The sequence below is a fragment of the Martes martes genome (genome assembly GCF_963455335.1).
Source record: "Martes martes genome assembly, chromosome: 4".
Taxonomy (NCBI): domain Eukaryota; kingdom Metazoa; phylum Chordata; class Mammalia; order Carnivora; family Mustelidae; genus Martes; species Martes martes.
This window is the reverse complement of record NC_137891.1, coordinates 157589673-157612938: the sequence shown is the minus strand read 5'-3', so window position 1 is coordinate 157612938 and position 23266 is coordinate 157589673. Positions and strand designations below refer to the sequence as shown.

The 23266-nt window shown below is 56.0% G+C and overlaps 2 protein-coding genes across 6 annotated transcripts in view; both read left to right on the top strand.

Moving 5' to 3' along the window:
* The window catches only part of ST3GAL3 (ST3 beta-galactoside alpha-2,3-sialyltransferase 3), a 186059-nt gene extending 171480 nt beyond the window's left edge, over positions 1–14579 (top strand). For 4 of the 5 annotated variants that reach the window (XM_080801260.1, XM_080801258.1, XM_080801261.1 and 1 more), the window contains 3 exons: positions 7885–8031; positions 8219–8365; positions 13525–14571. In XM_080801260.1, coding sequence (XP_080657386.1) covers positions 7885–8031; positions 8219–8365; positions 13525–13614 — 384 coding nt within the window. In that variant the 3' untranslated portion in view covers positions 13615–14571. Of the gene's footprint in view, positions 1–7884; positions 8032–8218; positions 8366–12960; positions 13082–13524 lie in introns of all 5 variants that reach the window. The other variant, XM_080801259.1, reaches the window with a different exon arrangement.
* A 4330-nt stretch (positions 14580–18909) lies between these two features.
* On the top strand, positions 18910–20006 carry ARTN (artemin; the record flags this gene model as incomplete). Its single annotated transcript, XM_080800044.1, has 3 exons — positions 18910–18969; positions 19311–19449; positions 19525–20006. The coding sequence occupies 3 exons, from the start codon at positions 18910–18912 to the stop codon at positions 20004–20006; spliced, it is 681 nt and encodes a 226-aa protein (XP_080656170.1).
* Positions 20007–23266: the final 3260 nt, after the last annotated feature.

Sequence of the window (23266 nt, the reverse complement as noted above, 5' to 3'; positions counted from 1 at the left end):
GAAAGGAAATGACATTTGGCACCAACAGCCATTATCCAAAGGAAGGACAAATGTGCACACGATGATCTTTATTATAGTGTTATTTATAATGGACAAACCCAAGTGTAACCTGAGGGATTCATTACATAAATTGTAGTTTAACGACAGGGAGGAGTGTCAGCGACCCTTCGGGGAGGGGAGGGGGCTGACTCTGCGGCCGGGGTGGGCACTCGGGCCGGTGTTGCCATGTTGTCTCGGTCACCCCCGCCCCTGCTGCTTCCGTGCGGGCAAGGTCAGCGAAGTGGCGCTGGATTCTGTGTTGGGAACGAATGATTCCTCTGCCTCGGCACGAAGATGACCATCGCCTTCTGAGAAGTGAGACTTGGCCAGGCAGGGGCCCAGGAATGAGTGCGTCAGGGAGGGCAACGGGCCCTGGGCACAGGGCAAGGGCCACCTGGTCAGGAAGGTCCCACCACTTCATGTCTTGGCCTCTGGGACACTTGAAGCCCAGGACCCTAACCAGCTAGCTCCCTGGCCCGGCCTCTGTAGATGCTGGATGAAGTTCAGGGCACACAGAAGAGCATGGGCGACAAATGTATATTCCGTGACTCGGTGTAACTGGCGTGTGGCATGAGTGTGGTTGTGCCCCAAGACCTGGCCAGGAGGGTGCATGGCTCTCCTCTGGCCACACCGTTTGCTGTGGACTGAAGAAGGAGCTGCCTCCCACAGGCCCATCCTCGCTCGGTAGACCATGACCTGCAGCTAGAGACTCAGAGTGTCTTGGGCTAACAGGGCCAAGTCCACTTCTGTCCTCCCAAAGACAGGATATGCCTCCGTGCGTGCAGACCTGGAAGCCCAGCGGGAGCTGTGTGCAGAGGCTGGGAGTGGAAGGTGGATGTGCGGGCTGGGGAGTCGGCGCACCTGTGCACAGCACTTCTCATGGTGTGGGGTCTGGGTGGGGGGGGCAGGCGTAGGGAGAGGAGGGAGGCAGGGTGGGGTGAGTTCTCCTGACACCACCATGGCCCAGCCCAGATCTGCCAGAGTCCGGATTCTAAACACAAATCTGGATTTCCAGATGGGTTTTCAAGGGAGAATACAATATATTTTATTTAACAGGAATAGAATATATTTTATTTAACAGCTTGATAGCTTAACCTGTAACTTTCAAACATTTAGAATCTAAAATTTAGACCTGTGGCACGTGGAATCCATTTGTAATTTTGTCCCTTGCCCCACACGCACTGGGGGGCAGCCTGCATGGATATGGGGGCAAGGGCTGCAGATGAGGCTGGGTAGGCAGGGAGTAGAAGGTGAAGGGTCACATCGAGGAGCTTGGACTTCATCTTGTGGTATAAACAGTAGCAGAAGCCAGCGAGCTGACTTGTTTCCAAACGTATTACATGCAGGACTGATTTGTCGTAGCACAAACCACGATGAAGGAGGAACTACTCTTCTTTCCCTTATTTTGTAGATGAGGATGAGACAACTTAGGGCAAATAACGTGGCTGGGACACAGGGTTGGTAGTTGGAGTGTCAGGGTTCAAAGATAGACCTACGGAATCATGGGGGCAACCCCGGCCACCAGCCGGGATGGGCTGATGGACAGCGTGAAGGTGGGAAGCATAAGGTTATGTGATGGGTCTGCCCAGAAGCCACAGATTTGGTAGTTGTTTGGTTCCTGGGGGTGAGGGAGAGGGAAAGGTCAGGGGAGGTGGAGGACTCGTGTCTGGGTTGTTGGGGAAGAAGGATGGTGGTGGATCCTCAGGGAACATAGATCAGAGAAGAAAACAAGCCTCTTGGATCTTGGTTTCTTCAGCAGGGGACTGGACCAGATGCTGTTAAAGGTCTCTTTTCATATGATTGTAATCCATGTTTGGGGGGTCATTGGTTGTCCAAAATGTTAGAGAATCTCTTTGTACGACAAGTACATGATTTATATGTAACAGGCCCTCAAGTATTCATTGATTGGTTGATTTCTAGATATTTGCATCTGTACATAGCCTACTTTTTGAACTCTTCATTTTTTTAAGGGAGGAGGGACAGAGGGAGAGAGAGAATCTGTGCAGCCCGATGCGGGGCTCAATCCCACGACCCTGAGATCATGACTTGATCCAAAATCAAGAGTTGGTCACTTAGCTGACCGAGCCTCCCAGGCGCCCCTCGAGCTCATTTCACATGTGGTTTTGTTAGTGTGTCACTTTGCTGTCCCTCCCATTTTATGTACCATGCACTTGAAGGTTTTTTGGATGTCTTCTCTGTATATATTTTAAGTAAGTGCAGCAGATATTTTAAACCTCTCTTCGGCTCTTTCTCACGTTATAACCACCCTACCATGTACGGAGGTGTTTGTATACCACCCTGTCTTTCCCACTCCGTTACAGATTCCTGCTGGATTAGGAAAACAAAACCAAAAACCAGACCTACGCTTTTAATTATCCTGCGAAGCTGTCCCAGTGGGCAGCAGAAAGCCACGGAATACGGTAGTCCTGAGAGCGTGCAGGTCAGATTTGTGCAGGGAAGTGAAGAAATTGAAGGCGGAGGTGGGGAGACCTGGCGCGGCCTTTGGGGTGACCGCAGGGAGAAGTGCTGGCCTGTCCCAAGGCGGGAGCAGCAGGGAGCAGGAGGGAGCATGCCTGCCCTGCTCTGGGCATCAGTGAACCAGCCTGTGGTCAGCCTCTCCACTCCCAGACTTCTCCTAAGGGATAAGGGGAGGAAGGAAGGGGCTGCAGGAGGAGATTCCGCGAGGGCACGGGGAAGCCTCGGGCCCTGGCCTGGAGGCGCTCTCGTCCTGGAACTTCCCCTGTTGCTCTTGGCTGTGCTGAAGACCAGGGCAAGGCACATCAGTGGGAGAACTGCAGCGGCCGCACACTGCACACTGTCAAGCTGGGTCCTGACTTGACTGAGCCAAGGACCTTCCTGGAAGGGGAGGGACTCGGCAAGGAAGGAAGGCAGTGTCCAGCTGGCCTCGAGGAGAGGTTGGACCATTCTGTAAGCCTCTGCGTTGTGTCCTGTGGGGCAGGGAAAGGAGCCGTGAGAGGCCTGGAGCTACGTTTGGGTGGGCCTTCCGGGACAGGGCTGTGTTCTGGTGGCGGGCTTGGCAGTGTCAGCCAGCAGGGGAAGGCTCCAGCGCCCACTGCCCTCCTGCAAGTAGCCAGACGGAACACACCCCCGCCCCGACTTTGGGTGTCTGGACGTCTGTGTCCTGGCATGTGGGGCGTCTGGCTCTATAATCCATACAGTCCTCCCAACTCTGGGAAGTGGGTCCCGTCAGCCCCATTATGCACGAGGACATTGAGGCTGGAGGAGATGACGTGACTGCCCCAGGTCACACACGTGTGCAGTCGGGACGTGAAGCTCAAGTTTCACGGGCTCCAGCCCTCCTGCTCCTGCCCGGCACCCCGTCTCTCTCATGTCTCCCGTCAGTCCCCGGGGCCTTGGCTTCCACCTGCCCCTTCAGTGTCGGCTGCAGGCTTCTCATCCCCTCTCACCCCATTACCAGAGATGCTTTTTATTTTTTTTTTCCTGTCCAAGTTTTTATTTCAATGTCAGTTCACATACATAACAGTCTATTCAGTTTCCGGCGTAGAAATGAGGGATCCGGTACTTCCGTACAGCAGCCGGGCAGGTGCCCTCCTCCGTGCCCATCCCCAGTTCCCCCGTCCCGGCACAGAGGTTCTTCAGCGGGGATCTGCAGGTCCCTTGACTTCGGGCATCCCGTGACCCTCCGCATCAGTGTGCAGAATGTAAAGTGTGTGTGTGCCCGTGTGTGATTTTTTCCGAGAAGGGAATCCATGGCTTTTATTTTAGGAGACAGGCTGGGGGATTGTTGGTACTTGGTATTTTTATGGCTGGGAAAACCCCGACATGCCCAAATCATGTCTTGGTCTTATTTCCCCTTTCCCTGAAATTCCTGAGGAGTCTCTGCCTCAGGACAGGGACAGACGGGAGAAAAGAAACTAGAGCCGCTGAACTATTTGGTGCACCAGTTCCAGGGCTCTCCCGCCGGGCTCTCTGGGACTTGAGACCCACACCCAGGCCTCCTCTCCCCAGAGGCAGGGAGCAGAGGCTGCAATCAGGAGCTGGGCCCGCTGCTGTATGACAGCACGGAGCTAAAGAGAGGGGCGTGTGTGTGTGTGTGTGTGTGTGTGTGTGTGTGTTAGAGAGAAAGACTTCTTGCCTTATCCCAGTAATTGTGACACTCAGTACCCTCAAACCAAAGTGGCCAGATCAGCTGCTTCTCCTCCCCACCGAAGCTTTGGTCAGAGTCTCACAGAGGGTAGAGCTGATAAGCTCATTTCTGACCGTTTTACATAATAGTCATGTATGGGACTTCAGAGAGGACACCTCATGTCATGGAGAGAACCAGCTTCTGAAGTTGGATCCAGCCAGATTCTCCCCTCGCCTTTCTGAACCCCAGTCGCCTCTGTGAAATGGATTGTGGGGCACCTGCCAGGCGACCCCTCCTCATTTCAGAGCTGCTGGAGGGCAGAGGGGAGGGCTCATTCACCCTTAACCCCAGGCCCCAGACTTCCAGAGGCAGGAACAATAGTGATGACGTTGGGGTGGCAGAACATCAATCTTGGCCTCATGACACTCGAGTGTCACACTTGGCCCAGCCACCTCTGTGACCTTGATCAAGCATGTTGCTTCATCTTGGGGACTGTACCTGTGAAGTGAGTGAAAGCGGAGGAGATGTAAATGAGTAAGGTCGTGAAAACCAGCCAGGAGCCTTGCTCCCCACCTCCCCACCCCCCGCTGTGCCTGTTCCTGGTTCTCCTGAGCAGCCCCTGTGCCTCCTGCTCTTCAGGTGGGGGGGAGGGGCAGGCATGGGCGGGAACCCCAGGTGCGGAACTGTTGGGGCCTGCCAGGTCCCACGGAGGGGACAGGGGCCTGGCACACGGGCTGGCATCTGCATTCCTTTCAGTCCACACCTGGCCCTCTCAGCAGGGGCTCCTCCCCAGGTCTGCATAAGATCTTGGCCATCTCCACCCTTCCCTTTCCTGCGGGGTCCTGTGTTCCCTGCCTTTGGGTCTGTGGGATTCCGAGATAGAATCGAAAGAAGCAGATGACCGGTAAGCCAGGATGGGCTGGAGAGACAAAGAATCCTGTGCGGATTCCCGGGTTTCTGACTTGGAAGGTGGGGTGGATAGTAGAAGGGATAGAAGAACATACAGATAGTAGAAGAGGAGACAGAGCAGATCTGGAGAAACCAGAAACCACGTTCACGTCCAGCAACAGTGGATTGGTTCGTTAAGTTATGAGACATCCTGGTGAGACCAGTTCTCAGAAAACAAACTTTTGATGTCTGTAACAATCAGTTATATAGCTGTATCATTTAGCCAAACCTCTGCTGTATACTTCTTGATTTTCCTCTGGTTTGAATTGTGTTTTTATAAATAACACCGAATAAGCAGGCTTTTTTACAAAGGTCTTCACCATTCCAGTTACTGTTAAAAGAGAAGGGTTGCAGTCATCAGATACGAAAACAGCCTTGAGGCTTTTGGTACATATTGTCAGTTTCGTTTTAGAAAGGCTCTACCAGTTTTACTCCTATAGCGGAATGCAGGAGAATCCCGCGTGGGTGTGCCGACCGCCACAGTGCCAAGATACATACACAGAGACACATACACACACGTACGCATATTTTAGAGGATAACAAGGAACATCTTATTTTAATTTATGTCTCGTTGTCACTATTCGTTTTTTTATGCATATTAACCTTGTGTTCTTTCCCTACTTTTATGGTGTCCTGTTAATTTTTTCATTAATTTTTAAAATATATTTTTCTTATTATCTGTGCAAAATGTTTCTCACTTTTTTGTTTCCCTCATAATTTGACTTATTCTATTTTTTAAAAAGATTTTATTTATTTATTTGACAGAGACACAGTAAGAGAGGAAACAAGCAAGGGGAGCAGGAGAGGGAGAAGCAGGCTTCCCATGGAGCAGGGAACCCAATGCAGGGCTCGATCCCAGGACCCTGGGATCCTGACCTGAGCTGAAGACAGACACTTAACGACTGAGCCACCCAGGCACCCCACTTATTCTATTTTTGATATAGCAAAACCCTTAAAAATGTTTACAAAGTCAAAATATGGGTTTTTTTTGTTTTTTTAGTTTATTTCTGACATTGCATTAACTTGTCAAAAGTTCAGTGATAAAATATACACCTCAATTTTCTTTTAGTTTTGCTCTTTTAGCATTTAGTAATTTCGTGTAGGGTATGAGAAGAGGAAGTAAAAGGATCTTTTTTCTAAAGAGCAGATTTTCAAATACCACTTGCTGAGAAAATGTTCTTGGGCCCACTGGCGGTGAAGCTTCCTTTACCATAACCTTAGCTAAATACATATAAATCTGTATATGGTTCTGCTTCCGGGCTCTCTTGGTTCATTGCTGTTTGTGTTGATTCTTACACATCTATCAATGCCTTAATAGTTGCAAATTCGTAATATACTCTGATATCTAATATGTAAATTTGGGGGCTATTTTTGGTAAATTTCAAAAGTCCTATTGGGATTTTTCTTAGACTTCTGTTAAGCCTACATGAATCTGGGCAGACTTGGCATTGTGTTAATATTCAGCCTTCCCATCCAAAAACATAGTTTGTCTCTCCTGTTTCTTTTTTTAAGTCATTTTTTTAATCTCTCTCGATAAAGGATTATCGCTTTTTTAAAATTATTATTTCAGGTCACATATCTTTAAGTCTGTCGCTCAGTAGTTGATATTTTTTGTTAGGATTGCAAATGGGATCTCCTTTGTAGTATATCTGGTGACTGTTCCTATTGGAGTTCACATCCCATTACATTACTAAATTATTCTGTCCATTCTAAGTTTAGTTGTTTTTCTTAGGTTTTCTAGGCAAATAACAAACACCCTGAGATACCAGGTTGGAGTCCATGGCTTGGTAATGCCTCCAGTCTGCAGGGTTGGTGCGATTCTCTCCAGCAGTAGTCGGAGTCCAGTGGGTGGAAAAGGTGGATGAATGGGTCGAGCCCAAGTTGTCGGGCTCCCAAGGCTGGGGCTATCGGAGGGCAAGGGGCAGGGGGCTGTGAGCTCTCCTGTGTGCTCCCTGGGGTGACCGACTTCAGGGACTAGACCAGAAAGGGCTCGTGGACTGGACAGAAAGGTAGGGCTGGGGACTGGAGGAAGGGAGAGGGTCAGGAGAGGATGTTGTGGCCCTGGAATGGATGCTGGGATGTCAAGTTTTGAGACCTGATGCCTTTCCTGTATGGGACTGGTCTCCCCGAGATCTCCACTTTGCAGTTAGAGACACTAAAGCTCTGAGAGCTTGTCACTTGCCTAAAGTCACCCACTGCTAATCAGTGGCATATTGTGTTCTGCTGTGCCTCATTAGCTCACGTTCTGTCCTTATTTTTCAGGTTCACTTTAGAACAGTTGACTGAAAGCAAGGAGAGACAGCAGGAGGGAAAGGAGGCGAGCCCAGCAGAGCAGCTAGGAGAGAGAGGGCAGGCTCCTCGTGGGCCCCTCAGTTAGCTGCAAAGGGGGGGGGGACAGCTGGGCTGCTGGGTCCTCCTGCTGACCCAAGAATCCCCTCGAACCAGAACGGCACACCTCAGGGCCCCACCCAGAAGTGCCCCTGCCCTGCCATTCACTCTGTGTCCTCCCTCACACGCTGTGGCCCCACCATGTGCTCCCTGTCCCCCACCACATACTCTTGTCTCTGTCACACATCCTGTGTCATGGCCCTCCACCCCTGGCCCCAGCACACCAGCTTATCCGTCTACCAGGGTGTCTGTTCCCTGTGCCCCTGGTCCCCCAGTATATACATCATACCTGCACCTTGTTTCTCGTTTGCCTGTACACACTTGGGGCCCTGCCCCCCCCACCACACAGTCCCATGACGAGCTATGTGCCCAGCTCACGCCCTCTTATGCTGTGTCTGCAGAGTGCTTCTGATGGCTTCTGGAAATCTGTGGCCACACGAGTGCCCAAGGAGCCCCCTGAGATTCGCATCCTCAACCCGTACTTCATCCAGGAGGCCGCTTTCACCCTCATCGGACTGCCCTTCAACAATGGCCTCATGGGCCGCGGGGTGAGACGGCGGGGCCCTGGGGGTGGGCGGAGGGGAGCTGGGCCAGAGATGGCTCAGGAGGGGAGGACAGGGGGGCGGGGCAGGGGCCCAGCCCTGGGACATGGAGCTCAGCTCTGGTGAGTGTGGTTAAGGGTCTCAGCCTGGCTCAGTAATCCAGCTGAATTCTGCCCTCCTCCGTCCCCTCCAGAACATCCCGACACTTGGCAGCGTGGCGGTGACCATGGCACTACACGGCTGTGATGAGGTGGCAGTCGCAGGCTTTGGCTATGACATGAGCACACCCAACGCACCCCTGCACTACTACGAGACCGTGCGCATGGCGGCCATCAAAGAGGTGCCGGGCTGGTCGGGGGGCGGTCCCTGAGCAGGGCCGAGGGAGGGATGCTCCCAGCATAAACGGACAGAGTGGGGTGAACCAGTGGCTGGTCCAACTGCCCAGAGCCCTGCCTTTAGCTAAGTTGGGTCACAGGCGGTCATCCCTGCCTTCGGGTCTCTGGTCACCAAGCATCCTCTGTGCCCCTGAACCTAGCGCCCCCTTCCCTACCCTTCTCTCCCCGAACGTTCCCTCCCTGGCACTCTCCCTGCCGTGGTCCTGCACCTGCCTCATCCTTGCTCTCCCCAACTGCCACATGCTAATCCTGGCACCAGCTCAGCACCATCTTCCTCCGGAAGACTTCCGTGCCCCCTCAGACCACCCAGAGACATTGCCTCTCAGTGCCGGAACAGTCCCTGCACCCCTCTGCCCTCCCTGGGAAGGGAAGCCCTGTAGCATGGATGCTCTTGATCACCCAGAACGGCTTCCCAGGTGGTCCACATGTCCAGGTGCCTTCATGTTCAAGAAGCATTCCCGGTGTCTGGGCTGGCAGCCAGCCTCTTCTGACAGCATCTCTGCCTTCACATCCAGAGCCCATGTGAATCCCTCTCCCAGTCCCCTCACTGCTACCACCAGCCTTCCACAGACGCCAGCCCACGACCTGCACATCTTGGGCCAGTGCTTTGAGCAGCTTCTCTGCTTCCACAGGGGGTGCTGGGGTGGAGCAGGTGTTGGAGAACTCCTCCCCTCTGTGCAGACTCCTAGTCCTGTAAATGTAGTGCTTCCCATCTCAGCCAGCCTTCCTTTCTGCTCAGTACCTTTTCACATGCCCCCCTCCAGCCCCGAGCCCTGGATTCCCTGAAGGCTCCCCCACCGTCCCTGTGTCCAATGGGAGCACAGGCTACCGCGGGGACTCGGGCAGTTCCTGTGGGCTCGTCCCCTCTGCCCTCCTCACTCTGTCACAGCCCGACTTCCCCCTTCCCCTGCCATGACTCCCACAAAGGTCACCAGTGACTCAGCGCAAGGCTGCCAAATCCAGTGGACACGTGTAAGCCTCATCTCTCCTGACCTCTCAGAAATGCTTTTTAAGTTGACCACTCCTTCCTCTTTGAAACTTTTCCTGCTCGGACTTGCGAGTCCGTGATCTCGGGTGTTCCTCTCATTTCGCTTGCCAGTCTCTCTCGTTCTCTTCCTCAGTGTCCTTGATTTTAGTCCACCCCTAAAGAGTCAGCATTCACTAGGGCTCTGTCCTAGACGGTCTTCTCACATTCCACATTCTCCAGGAGCTTGATATCCCCATCTGTGGGTTAAGTTCCTTTCTGTAGACTCTCGCATGTGTTGTTCACTCAGGCACCTTAAGCCGTGAGAAGTTATTGCAGGAATTTAAGAGCGCCTTGGGAAACCCGGAACGGCCTTATGGTGGGGCCCCCCTGTTGCCTGGAGTGGGATTCAGGAGTGGGGGGCCCACCGCGGGGCTAGGACAGCTCCAGATTGATGCCATCACCCTCAGTAGTGGTTCCAGGCCTGCCTCCTTGTGGCCAGGACCCCGTTGGTCTTTCCGTCTGTGTCTCTGTATATCTTCTTGCCTTTTTGGCCCCTGCCTGTACGCACTCGGAACTATTAACACAGCATTCACCTGTCTCCTGGCTTCTGTTCCTTGGTATCTTTGGCCTCTTGCATACTGCTTTCATGCAAACTTGGTGTCCGGGTTCCAGGCAGAGGGTGGGAGGCTGTAGCCAGCTCACTCAGGGCTTCGTGTGCCGCGGTGAGGAGTTTGGACATCACTCCACCGGCCGGGAGGAGCCACGGACGGGAGGGTTTCAGGCTGCATATAGTAGGTCACTAGCATGTAGTAGGTCACTAGCAGGTCACTCCGGCTGCAGCATGAAACAGAAGGCCACGAGGCAGAGATCAAGCTAGCCGAGGGCCTGTCCCAGCAGTCTAGGCAAGACACGAAGACTCCGTCGACTCCAGAGTGGATGAGAAGACGGAAAGAGTCAGAATTTTCGATCAGCAGGGCCTGGGTCTGCCCCAGTGCAGGAATGAGGGAGAAGGGCTGCACCTTCCCTGAAGCCCTCGGTGGAGCCTGTTCCCTTTCTTCTTCGGCGTGCCAGATCTCGGTTTCCAGGCCAAACCGCCCCCCCACCCCACCCCCATCATCCTCTGAAACTGGCTGCCTTGATGCTCATGGCCTTGGCTACACCTGCTCCGTGCAGGGTGCTGGGGACTTCAAGTTAGGAGATCCCATGGCCTGGGTTTAGAACCTGGCTCTGTGCCTTTCTTTCCTTCCCAGTAAGGGGGTAATGATAGCACCTGTTCCCTAGGTTTGGGGAAGATTAGACACAATAATGTGTTTAAAAAAAAAAAAAAAAGGCCTGGCACCCAGTAAGCATTCATAATGTTAGTCGTTATTATTAACGTTTTATCTGTACTTTTCACCGTTAGCCTCCCAATATCCTGGTTGAGGATTCACTGGAAATGCTGGTGCCTGGGTTTGGGATCCCCCCTGTCCACCTTGAGTGTCTGCAGGAAGCACTTGAACCGTCCAGCCCCCTTGGCCCGAGCACTGTTCCCTCTGCTCGGCCCGTGGGCCCATTCTCCAGGCCCAGCAGGAAGGGGCGGGCAGCCGAGGTTCCGTGCTGGGGGATCTACAAGGAACATCAAAGGAGTTTGGAGAGGAGACAGAGCGAAAGAAGGGAGGAGTTAGGAAGGTGAAGGGTTGTGGAGACCAAGGGAGCAGCGCGCAGGGACTGTCCACCACATCTGGCACTGTCGAGAAGTCTAGTGAGAGGAGCACTGGGAAGCGGCCAGGGGCTGCACCAGTGAGGTGGCCCCGTGTACGGTGGGGAGAGCAGCCTCGAAGGCCAGTGGCTGAGCAGGGAGTAAAGGCAGTGCACAGAGGCAGGAATAGTGCCCAGTACGTGCTCCCAGGAAGCAGGGAGGAGGAGGTGGAGGACGGAGCAGCAGCTCGCTCAGGGCTGATGTGGGCTCACACAGGACTGTGCGAGTTGTGTGAGTTGGGAGCACAGCTGCCTGTTGAGGTCCATGGCCGGCAGGGAGGGGAGCGGTTGCCCAGGGAGAGGGAGAGCACAGAGCACCAGCGGTCGGCGCAGCCCCAGGGTTTAATGACTGGGTCAGGGGCGAGGAACCAGAGATGGAGGAAGAAAAAGAGCTGTCAGAAGGACAGCTGCATCCAGAATCAGGGGTCCTGCTGAGGCTGGGGACCCAGAGCTGCCAGAATTTGGCCCCAGCCCATAGACGGTGTAGACAACACAGTATAGACAGCTCTGGTAAGCTCCTGTGCCGTCCGTGTGGAAGGGAGAATGAGGTGGCATTGCCTGGCCTAAGAGAGCTACGGCCCAGGGCCAATCGTTGTGTTTCCTGTTTTATTATGGACACTGTCAAACATATTCATCAATGTAGACAGAAACATAATGAATGCTCATGCATCTGTCACTGACCTCCCTCAATTATCAGTGCCTGGCCAGTGTTCACCTGTCCTTCCTTTCGTGCACCCCTCCCCACTGGTTATTTGGAAACAAGTCTCAGATATCATATCATTCTGACCATAAATATTTCAGTAACTTTCTCTAAAAGATAGGCACTTTTTAAAAATTATCACAATACCATTATCACACCTAAAAAAACTTTTAACAGTTTCCTAATATCATAAAAATGTCCAGTCTTGGGGTGCCTGGCTGGCTCAGTCAGAAAAGCATGCACCTCTTGGTCTCAGGTTCATGAGTGCCAGCCTGACAATGGGTGTAGAGATGAGTAAAAATAAGTAAACAAGCTTTTTAAAAAAATCCAGTCTTCCCCTGAGCTTTTGGCCATCAGTGACTCCTGGTGGGTGTTCTTGAAACAAACCCATCAGTGATTGCTTCTTCCTGGGGGTGGTAGAGGGGAGGCATAAGGAAAGAGTGGTCTAAGTGTACACATTTGTTCGGATCCTGGCCCTGCCCTTCCTCCAGGCCTCTGTGTTCTTACCCACAAAATCTAATTTCATTCAGCACATCTTTATTGAGCACCTACTGTGTGCCGAATAGTCCCTGCCTTCAAAGAGAGACAGTGTGCCGAATGAGTGACTCTTCGAGGGATGAGGGCAGATCACGCTGGGGGTCTGCAGGAGGAGGGGACAGGTCACAGATGGCAGAGTGTTGTGACAGGAGCCTCAGGGGAGCCAGAGGTTTTAGGGAGTTTGGAAGGACAGTGGTGTAGACGCAGCGATTGAGAGAGGCAGACCCTGCAGTCCTTCCAGGCACTGTGGAATGTGGAGTGGGAGAGAAGAAACAGTCACCATTTGAGATGTGTCTGGGGGACACTGTCCTTAGGGGCAGCCGGGTTCATGGTTAGCCCAAGAAGTCGAGGGGCATAGTCAGAGGATGCAGGAAATTTGGCCTGCGTTTCTGATCAAAAAGATTTGGCAAGCTGGAGAAGGTGGACTGGATGAGACTAGGGCCAGGACAGAGCCCTGGGTCCTTAGCCCCAGCCAGCAGTGCCCGTGAACACCACGGTCAGGCTCCCACAGCGCGGTCAGGTGCGTACAAACTCCAAAGAGGCTGTCCGCTTTCCCTGAGCCAGTCAGTCAGTCCTTTTTCATTCTTTGAGGGACTTAGCCACCAGAGCCTCCTGATGCAAGTACCAGGGACAGGAGAGAGCCTGAGCCCAGGTGCAGTCTTCACCCAGGAAAGGCCCAGAAGGCAGCATCTTCCCTGTAATTTCCACATTCACAGAAAGGTGAGCCTCTTGTCCTCAGCCCCCCACCCCCACCCCCCGGCTCCTCTGATCCGGGAGGCAGGATTTCATCAGCCTGGAGACCGCGTTGCATCAGGCGGGAGGATGACTAAGAAACCCCACGCAGTCCTCCTTCCAGCAGGGCACAGCCCCCAGGCCGGGGCCAGCTCTCCCTGACTCATATGGTCTACCCTCAGGGTGCCTAGGACCTAGGTGCCTTGGATGCACAGCTAGACAAGGAGGTGACGTCTGTTGAACAGGGTGGGAAGGCCTCTGTCTTCGAAGTCTTGGAAGGAGAGGAGAGGCAGAGTTCTCGTAGGGTGGGGAAAGGGGTTCTGGGAAGGGAGGACGATGAGCAGATTTCCCAGTCACAGAGCACTGGGAGAGTGTTGGGCAGAGGAGAGCACCGAGCCCCACTCATCCCTTCCCTGTGCCTTGCCTTCCAGTCCTGGACGCACAATATCCAGCGAGAGAAAGAGTTTCTGCGGAAGCTGGTGAAAGCACGTGTCATCACTGACCTAACCAGCGGCATCTGACGTGGGCCCAGCACATGGCCACGGAGGTCCTGGCACCGCCAAGAGGAAGCAGCCACCGCCACCTGCCCACCCCATTGGCCTCAGTCTGGCTCTGCCTGAAAGGTGCAGGAGTCTTCAGACCCAGAGAAGGACAGTGCCAAGTGGCCCCAGGGGTGGCGAGGCCTTGGCAGGGCAGCCAGAGCTGTGTCTGCCCAGAGGCCAGCCTCAGAGACCAGCACTTAGCCTCATTCTCAGCCTGGGTCCTTGAAGCCAGAGGGCTGGAAGGCCACCGGCTGTGCCCAGCAGGCCCAGCATGCAGGAGGTGGACATCAGGCAGCAAGGCTGCTGCTGGAATCATTTCTCCAATCAGTGTTTGGTGTATTATCATTTTGTGAATTTAGGTGGGGGGGAGGGGCGGGATAATTTATTTTTAAATAAGGTTGGAGATATCAAGTTGGGTCCACTTGCCATGCAGAAAGAGGCCCACCAGGGGGCCCGCCTGGCAGTGGTACCAGTGAGCTCCCTGTAGAGTGGGGGTGCCATGACTAGACCGTGCCCTGCTTGGGGCTTGGTGGAGGTGGGCAGGATCTCATGCCAGCCCCCTCCTGCTCCTGACACTGTTTGGCCTTTCTTGAGGAGAAGATGGGGTATCCCCATTCACCAGCCCCTACCTACCCCACAGGGAAACCTGGAGCCATCATTTAAGCCAACAAGACAGACTCTGGCTTAAGCAGAGAGAACTTGAAAGCTCAGGAGGCGAGGCCTGGCCTAGCCTGATGGAAATGCCCCCTGCCCCCCAGCTGATCCATAGGACAGTGCCCCAGCCTGGACTGACCAACTTGGCAGCTGTTCTGGATTTCAGCAATGAGACTGTCAGGTCCTTGGGTTCTGCCTTTAGCCTGGACCAGAGGGAAATGAGGCTCAAGGACCTTGTCCAGGCTGTGGCAGCCATCCTGGAAGCAATAAAGCTCTTCCCTGAATCCGGCCTCCTCTGCTTTCTGTGATGCTCCTGAACGAAGCAGGATCCTGGGGCCTCGGCAACACGTGAAAGCCAGGGGCCGTCTCTCTAGCCCACAGGTTCCTGGCCCCTTCCTCTTCTCCTTCTGAAGCCTCTCCCATCCCTCACAGTCCCGCATCCTCTTTGCCTTAAGAGAGGCCGACCAGAAGTATGAGGGCATGCCCCAGGGTCTGCCCTACCCTGAAGGAGCCAGAGGGCAGAGGGCTGAAGTCCACAGGGCCCCAGAACCCCAGTTACACAGGGACAGAGATTCCTGCAAGCTCAGGAAAATGATGTGCTGAGCCCCGACACAGAGAGGCTCATCAACCACACTTGCTCCTGGCTCCCAGGGCTGAGCTCCAGAGGGAATAGGCCCCATCCCCACCCAGAGCACAAAGGCACACCCCTCCCCGCAACCCCTCTCCACCCACACAGAAGAGGAAGGCAGAGCCCAGCTCTAGGCACCCCCAGGTGAACCCGGGAAAGGACACCCCCACCCCGACCCTGAGAGACCTAGAATCTGAAGGCTCCCCTCCCAGTGTCCCCAGGCAGGCCTGAGATCAGGGCAAACCACACCCACATCTGAGGCATGGAGTGCACTTCCTGCCAGAGCTGCCACTGTGGCAGTAAGTGAGGCTGGCTGGCCCCCTTGCCTCTCGCCTGCCATCCCAAGGGCCACCAGCGTCCCGTATGCCCCCTTAACTGCTGTGGTTGGTTCTCAGGCAGAAGCTGCCTCTGCTCGGGGGAAAGCCAGGCCCTGACAGGGACAGGCACACCCAGAACTCCCTTGGGATGCTGCTGGAAACAGGGCACCATTCCAATGAGTTCCCGCATTCTACGGGAATGCGCCCCCTGGAGTTGTACCAGGCCTAGGTGGCGGCCTACAAGAGGCAGCCATGGCTGATTGAGCCCCAGGTTGCAGAAAGCAGCAAAGGGAGGAGCTATTCCCTGCTTGGTCCCCTGTCCCCCAGGGGACCTGTCAGGCCTGCGGACAGCCCCTGGCACCACCCCACCCCCACCCCAGCAGTTCTCTGTGCTCTGGCTTCCCCTGCACGGGACCTGCTGTCACAAAGCTAAAGTTCTCGGCCCTGGCCATACACCAGGCCAACCTGTGCAAGCTGGAAAACCTGCACATGCCCACCCCAAGATTCTGATTCAGGTCTGGGGTGGAGCCCAGATGTGGGTGGTTTTTAAAGGTCCACAGGTGATTCTGATGCATAGACAAGGCCTAGCTGGTCCGCACACGTCCCCTGAGCACTTTCCTCCCCACCCACGGCTCCCAGTTGTCGGCTGGTCGGCAATTCCCAGATTGCCCTCTTCAGCCCAGCTCTCTCCGCTTTGCTCCAGGCTACACAGTCAGCTACTTCCTGAACGTGGCCACTAAGGTAATCCACAGGTCCTTCCAAAGCCACATGTCGAACACCCAACTCCAGAGCTCCTGTCTCCAACCCATCCTCCTCAAGGGAGGCCCACTACCAGCATGCACCCCTCCACCTGGTCACCCAGGCCAGAGGCACGTCTTTGTCTGTCTTACCTCTTCATCCCTCCAATCAGACACCAACTGAGTCTTCAAGAAGCTGTGGTCTGAAAAGCCTTGTGGCCCTCTGCCCACCTACCCCGAGTCTCTGCCTCAGTCTCCTCTCTCCACAGCAGCCTCCCTACGTCTCCCGCCCCCCACCCCCAACCAGCCAGTCCCTGCAACGCATGTCTGGTCGCACCATTCTCCTGCCTGCCACCTTCAGTGGTCCCTTGTCCACTGGTATAAAGTCCAGACTCCCCAGTATGACACACAGGATCTGGCCTTTCCTTACCTCTATCCGTGTTACTCAACCTCCACCTCACCTGCCAAATTGCTGTAATTAGGCACCTGAAACACTACCCTCCAGCTCCTACCTCAAAGCTTCCGTGCATGCGTCTCTCCTCTGTGACCCTCCCCTCTGCCGCCGGGGCTCCGACTCCTACCAGCGCGGCCCCAGGGAACGTAGCGTTTGCCTGGCGGGCGGCAGGGCGGCTGGAGCAGGGTCAGGCCTCCGGAGCCCCAGCGCCCCACTTCACCAATCCGACAAGTCCATGGTTCTGCGGAGAGAAGAAGCTTGCGGTGGGCCAGGGATCGGAGAGCAGCCTCGGTGGCTTAGCCAGCTGGGACCCCGGAGCCCACGCCAATCTCGGGGCCCCACAGCAGAGGCAGCGACCGGCCTGTCTCCTCCCTGCCCGCCCTCCGCCCAGCCTCCCAACTCCCTACTTTGCGTGCCTACAAACTCTGAACTCCCAGTTCCCGTGCCTCTCTGCCGCCCGGGTTCTCCACTCTGCATCCCCAGGGTCCCTTCCCAGCGTCTCCTCCCCCCAGCCCAGCTTGGGGGACCTAGCGTAGCCCGGGGGGACCGGATCCCAGCAGGTGGAGCGGCCAGGTGAGCCCTGAAAGGTGGGGCTGGGCGGGGGCGCTCCGGGCCCCACCCCGGGATCCGGTGACGCCGGGGCTGGAATTTGACACCGGATGGCGGCGGGCATGAGGCTGCTAAGGGATGGAGTTGGGCTCGGCCCCCAGACACGGCCCACGGGCTCTGCCAGCAGCAGGTCCCTCGGGCCCCAGCCCTCACTGCATCCCGGACCCAGAGCCCTGCACCGCGGTAAGCCGACCTGTTGGCCCATCCTTGTTCCAGCCCTGGGGCTAGGGGGAGCGGTCAGGAGAGTTCCCCTCCACTCCTCTCTCACATCCTCCCTCTCCTGGGCTAGAGGCACAGCTCTCCGCCCCTCCCAGCCCCCTCAGTCCCCCTGTCGCTGGTCCGACTGCACTAGCCCGCCGTAATGTGAGGTTCCTGCTGCCGCTACAGGGCGCAGACTGGCTGCCAAGGCCACGCTTTTGGCTGAAAGGGGCGCTGCCAGGTGCACAGCCCGGGGCATGAGCCTTTTAAGCTGCGGAGGAAAGCTCAGCACTGGTCCCAGGAAAGGTGCCTAGAAGACCACAGAGGAGGACCCCTGTGGTGAGTATCTGGCTGGCAAGCGGGGAAGCAAGGACTGGAGGACCAAGTGGCCCCCAGACCGCTAGGAGGGAGACTGGGCCTGAGCTGCCCTCAAGAGACCAGCTCCTGAGCTCCCCCTAGCGCAGGGGGTCACTGAGGCTGCCTGGCCCCGGCTTGCACTCCATCAATGAGAGGTCACTAGCCTGGTCCCTCGAGGCCCGATTTGAGTAGGAGCACACCAGGGAGGCCTGCCTGGGGAGATCTGGTCCACAGGTATGCAGGCGTTCTGTCTGCCGTGGGGTGGGACCCAAGGGCAGACCAGCTAGTGAGGGCTCTAGGGCTCCAGAGGGGTGTTTGGGAATGCCAGCCAGGGTGGGTTGCGTTTGGGAATGCCAGCCAGGGTGGGTTCACCAAAGTCTTGGTGGGGCTCAGAAAGGCTGGCTGGGCTCAGGAAGCATGGCTCATGGGGGAAACTTAGAGGAGCAGGGCCAGGCTACCAGACCCACAGGAAGCTGGAGGGGGACAGACCTGGACCAGCTCTCAAAGACCAGGTTGAAGTGGAGGCCTGGCTGGCCCTCCTGGGAGTTGCTCAGGCATGTGTCTATCTGAGCACAGCCAAAAGCCCACCCCCCCGCTTTGAGTCTGCAGGCTTGGCAATGCTGCCCCCTGGTGGCCACAGGGAGCCATGCCCAGGCCCCATGTTGGAGGGCCCATCAGCCCCCATCATCCGCTGGCTCATCTGTGGGGAAAAGAGAGAACTCTGGCGGCCCTGGGTCCAGACAGATATCACAGAGGAGCAAGGAGCAGCAGCGCTGGGTGGGCAACATGGGCTGCCGCTGGGACATCGCCAACATCAGATAGGTCAACAGCAAACACCCTGAATCCTCTCTAGTCCACACCTTCCTCCTCTTTGCCATGGAAACAAAGGTCTCTGTGGGACCCAGAGTGTCCAGCTACTTCCTTCTCCAGCTGCTCCTGGCAGCTCCAGCCCTGCCGCACAGAGCAGTGAGGTCCTGGGGCAAAAGACCTTGGGATGTGAAGCAGTCGCCAAGCTTTCCTGGGTCTTATTTGTGCAGGTGGAAAATGAGGATTATGCCAGCTAACTCATGGAGTTGTGAGGACTGAAAGAGGGAACAGGTGCAAAGTTCCAACACAAAGTTAGGTTCTCAGTGCAGTTACTTCTCCTCCCGGGTTGAGTCCAGCTATCCAAGTCCCTTGTACTTCATCTGGAAACACTGAAGAGGAGGGATGACCTACCCAGAGGATAACTCATCTCTCATTGTCCCAAGCTGCCTCAAGAGGAGGAGAGGGGTGGGAACAATGTCAGCTGGGGCTGATGGGCGCACCTGGTATTGACAGATGGAGCCCAGATGTGGAAGCCCTTCTGTGCTGCCCCACTGGCCCCCACCTAGGCGGCAGGTGAGTGGTTCTCCCAGTGACTGCCACCTGGAATTGAGGGAAGGTGATTTGAGTGGGGAGGCAGCGTAGGGCTTGACCCGGGCTGGCGACCAAAGAGGTAGGGAGAACGGTCAAAGAGGGACCAGGAGTAAGGAGGAACGTCAGTGATCTCTCCCCTCCGCTCCCTGAGGTAGCAGATCCACTATCCTCCAACCTAAACCCTTGGGGAGCTCCCCCCACCCAACTAAATGCCCATCCTCTCTCTGATCTCCGCTGCCCCAGCCCCTTCGCGACCTCCCTCCACCCCAGCCGACCCGGGGGGCCCTATTCCTCCCTGAGGCTCCACTGCTGTCTCTGCGCAGCCGGCCCTGTGGCCAACCCTGGCCGCTCTGGCCCTGCTGAGCAGCGTCGCCGAGGCCTCCCTGGGCCCCGCGCCCCGCAGTCCCGCCCCGCGCCTCGGCCCCGCTCCGGCCCCGGCGCCCCCCACCGGCCACCTGCCCGGTAGGTGAGAGGGCGAGGGGGCGGGGCGGGACGGGGCTGGCCCGGGACCCGGTGCGTGACTCCGTCTCCTTGCAGGGGGCCGCGCGGCCCGCACGTGCGGCGGAAGAGCCCGGCGGCCGTCGCCCCAGCCGCCCCGGCCCGCGCCCCTGCCTCCCGCGCCCTCGCCGGCGCTGGCCCGTGGGGGCCGCGCGGCGCGAGCCGGGGGCCGGGACGGGCGCGCGAGCCGGGGGAGCCGCGCGCGGACGGCGGGGGCGCGGGGCTGCCGCCTGCGCTCGCAGCTGGTGCCGGTGCGCGCGCTCGGCCTGGGCCACAGCTCCGACGAGCTGGTGCGTTTCCGCTTCTGCAGCGGCTCCTGCCGCCGCGCGCGCTCCCCGCACGACCTCAGCCTGGCCAGCCTGTTGGGCGCCGGGGCCCTGCGGCCGCCCCCGGGCTCGCGGCCCGTCAGCCAGCCGTGCTGCCGCCCCACGCGCTACGAGGCGGTCTCCTTCATGGACGTCAACAGCACCTGGAGGACCGTGGATCGCCTGTCGGCCACTGCCTGTGGCTGCCTGGGCTGAAGCCTCGCTCGCGGGGTCGGCGGACTGCACCCTTACCCGCGGCTTCTCGCGCCCGGGGCCCTCTTGCAGGAGAGCCTGGGGTGGGGTGGGGTGGGGGTTGGGGTGGCTGGGGCCTCAGCGCGAAACCGAGGCCTCTGCGGGGTGAATGATGGCCATGAGCCCCCGAGAGATGGAGGGACGACGGGCCTGGGGCCCCAGGGTCCTCACCCTGCCAGTCCCAGCCCTGCAGACACCAGACACCTCAGCTGCGGAGACCTTAGGACCCGCTTCGCACAAACTCTGGAACTGACTCGGCCGCGGCCCCGGACTCCTCCACTGGAGAACGCAGCAGTGCCCGGGAGCCCAAACCTCAGCACAGGCTCTGCAGGCGCGGAATCGGAGGAGACACACGGCAATTGTATTGCCCACGAGGGCCTGGACTCACTCGTGGGAGCTGGACCCCTATTTATTATTCCTAAGTTATTTATTTACTTCCGTGGTTTGTCAGATCCTTTCCTGGGCAGTGGAGCTGGACGGGTAACAGCAGCTGGATGGGGATCCGGGGCTGGCCATCCCCCTGTCTTCATGCTGACTCAGCAATCAAATGCCTGGCCTGGATTTTCCATTGCTTGCCTGCAGCCACCAGCTCTGGGACATGGGGCATGGAATACAGGCAGAGTGGGTGGCACAGGGGTGTTCTCCAGTCCCAACAGGCCAGCTCACACCCCCCTGCACCGTCCCCAGCCCTTGGGACCCAGAGTTACAGTTGGAGAGAACCCTACCCTTGCCACATCAGGCATTCTGGGGGCCTCACTTAATGTGTAATGACACAGAGAACTACACACTGCCCCACCCCATGGTCACTCATCAGTGTCCTGCCCTCCTGGGCACCCTGACAGGTGCATACACTGCCTCTGCTTATAGACAATCCAGCACGGAGAGCTCACTGTCCACGTTTCATGAAGCAGCCTAGGGCAAAAGATCATCTGCAAAGGCTGCAGTGGGGGTAGAAGGTAGAAGGTGCAGCTGGTTTGGGGGTGGGGTGGGGGGATGAAGCAGAGAGCATCAAGGGAATTAGAGGGCAGGAAAGGACTGAGGGGGCCCCCCACAGGGACCTGCATTTTGAGAGATGAACAAGGATATTCATTTATTCATTCAACAAGTATTTATTAATTACCTATTATATGGTAGACATCAGAGATACAGAGGTGAAAGGAACATGATCCCTGCCCTTAAGCTTAACTCAGGAGAAACAGACTATAAATAATTATGGAAGTTCAGTTTGACAGATAGTATGAAAAGGACAAGAAGCTAAGAGGTACACACCTGCTTCTGAAAGGAAGGAGAGGTTAGTTCTGACCCTGGCCTTCCACAGTGTCCCCGAGTCATCTCTCAAAAGTCAGTGCAATCCTCTGAGCTTTCCTGCCTGTCCCTGTGAAACCCTGTTTCCTGGGTCCTGTGAATTTGTCTGATATGATGTTCTTCTTTGCAAATAAGATGAGGGCCTGCACTTGGAAAGGACGTCAAGTCTGAGGAAGCACGGGGCGTCGAAGGGCCATCGAGAGGAAGGGATATGTGGTCTGGAGCTGAGAAGCGAGGTCTAAACTGGAGATAGATTTGGCAGCTGTGAGCACAAGGGCAGTGGCTGTAGCCAGGGGCCCATGAGAGCACCGTGGGAATGAGCTGGCTGAGGGTGGGACCCCTCGGGCATCTGCCACTGCTAACCAAAATTCCTTCCAAACTGTCTAAGTGCCTGGCTGCTTTGGCACAGTTGTCCCCTTCACTTGGGCCAGAGTGAGGAGCAGGCAACAGGGTCTGTGTGCGTTCTGAGTCAAGGAGGAGAAACGGGTCTGTGCTTCCACTCTTCCATTTTCACTGCCCCAGTTCTAGGTGCTCCCCAAACTCTGGTGCTCTCACACTGCCTTCAAACATTCCTTTGCCCCATCTCTCTTCCTCCAAACTGATTGACAATCCCCAGTCCCCAGCCCTTCCCACCTGCACCCAAAGGAAATGGAACCAGTGCCATGCAGTTTGCAGACACCTCATGGAGGCCTAGGCCCTGGCCCTGGTTGGGGATGAAGGAGGACATCCCATCAAGCAGGGTCATCGGGTCCAGGGAGCCCCTGCTGGAAAGACTTGAAAACCTGGCCTAGCCCCCAAGCCCTCCAGACCCTGCCCTTCAGTGGTCATTTCCGCTCTCAGAGCCACTTAAAGAAGACAGACTGAAACCACCTCAGACAATGCTCAAGAGAGCACTGACCTGGCAAGAGAGCCAGATCAGAACCCAAGCCAAGGGTGCTGGCTCTCAACAGTCCTGATTGCCAGTCCTTGAGCAAGTAGGGTCCCTCCAACTCGATGCATTCTGGGCCCCAGAGAGATTGTGTCCAACATCTCACACAGTCCCAGCTGAAACTGTACCTTTCCTAAGAAGAACACAGTCCCACAAGAACCCAAATCCCTCTTAAAGAATAAAATAAAATAAAATAAAATAAAATAAAATAAAGCCCCTTCCCCCCAAAGGAACAAGTTCCAGAGCTGTAGTTCTCTGCCTACAACTTAGCAGAGGTCACTGGCATGTGAACTCACCAGGCAGAGAACTTTCCACTCCTGGAAGCCACAGGTGGTATTTCCATTCTTGAGCGTAGTCTTTGTTTCACATTTGCAAAAAAAAAATACATTGCCCCTTTGAGTGGTCTTCCCAGAACCAAGCTATGGTCTCCTCCAAAGGGCTATCAAGTCACCAACTCTTGTAAGATGGAAAACTACAGGCAGCTTTGAAATGGCAGTTTTTAAAGCTTCAGGGAGCACCCAAAACTTCCCTGGACATTTGGTTCATCCAGGAACCGAGGTGTGGGGTTCCATGTGCTGCCCCCTGCACTTGCCAATGGCTTTCTTCCTTTCTTGTCCAAAGATGGTCCTGTTTCCCCTGTGACAGAGTGTATGTGCACCAGCTGACTCACTGAGGTCTCATCTGGGAAAGGAGAGGCTGTGTAGAAAGCTAAGGGATCAGAGAAAAGATCTAGGAGAGTCTGCACTATGTGAAATCACCTTTCTTGGTCAAAGGAGTGGTTCTTAACCTGTTTTGGGGTTGTAAAGTCCTTAGGAACTCTGATGAAAGCAGGGGGGTTCGCTCCCTGCACCCCCAAGTGATGAATTCAATTTATCCTACATCCTACAGATAGGTTTTTCTAAAATGCAAATCCAATCATCACTGCCCACTTGAAACCCCACTTAAGATTTGTTGAATGACTAGACTCCCACTAGATTTTGCTTCCGAGCTA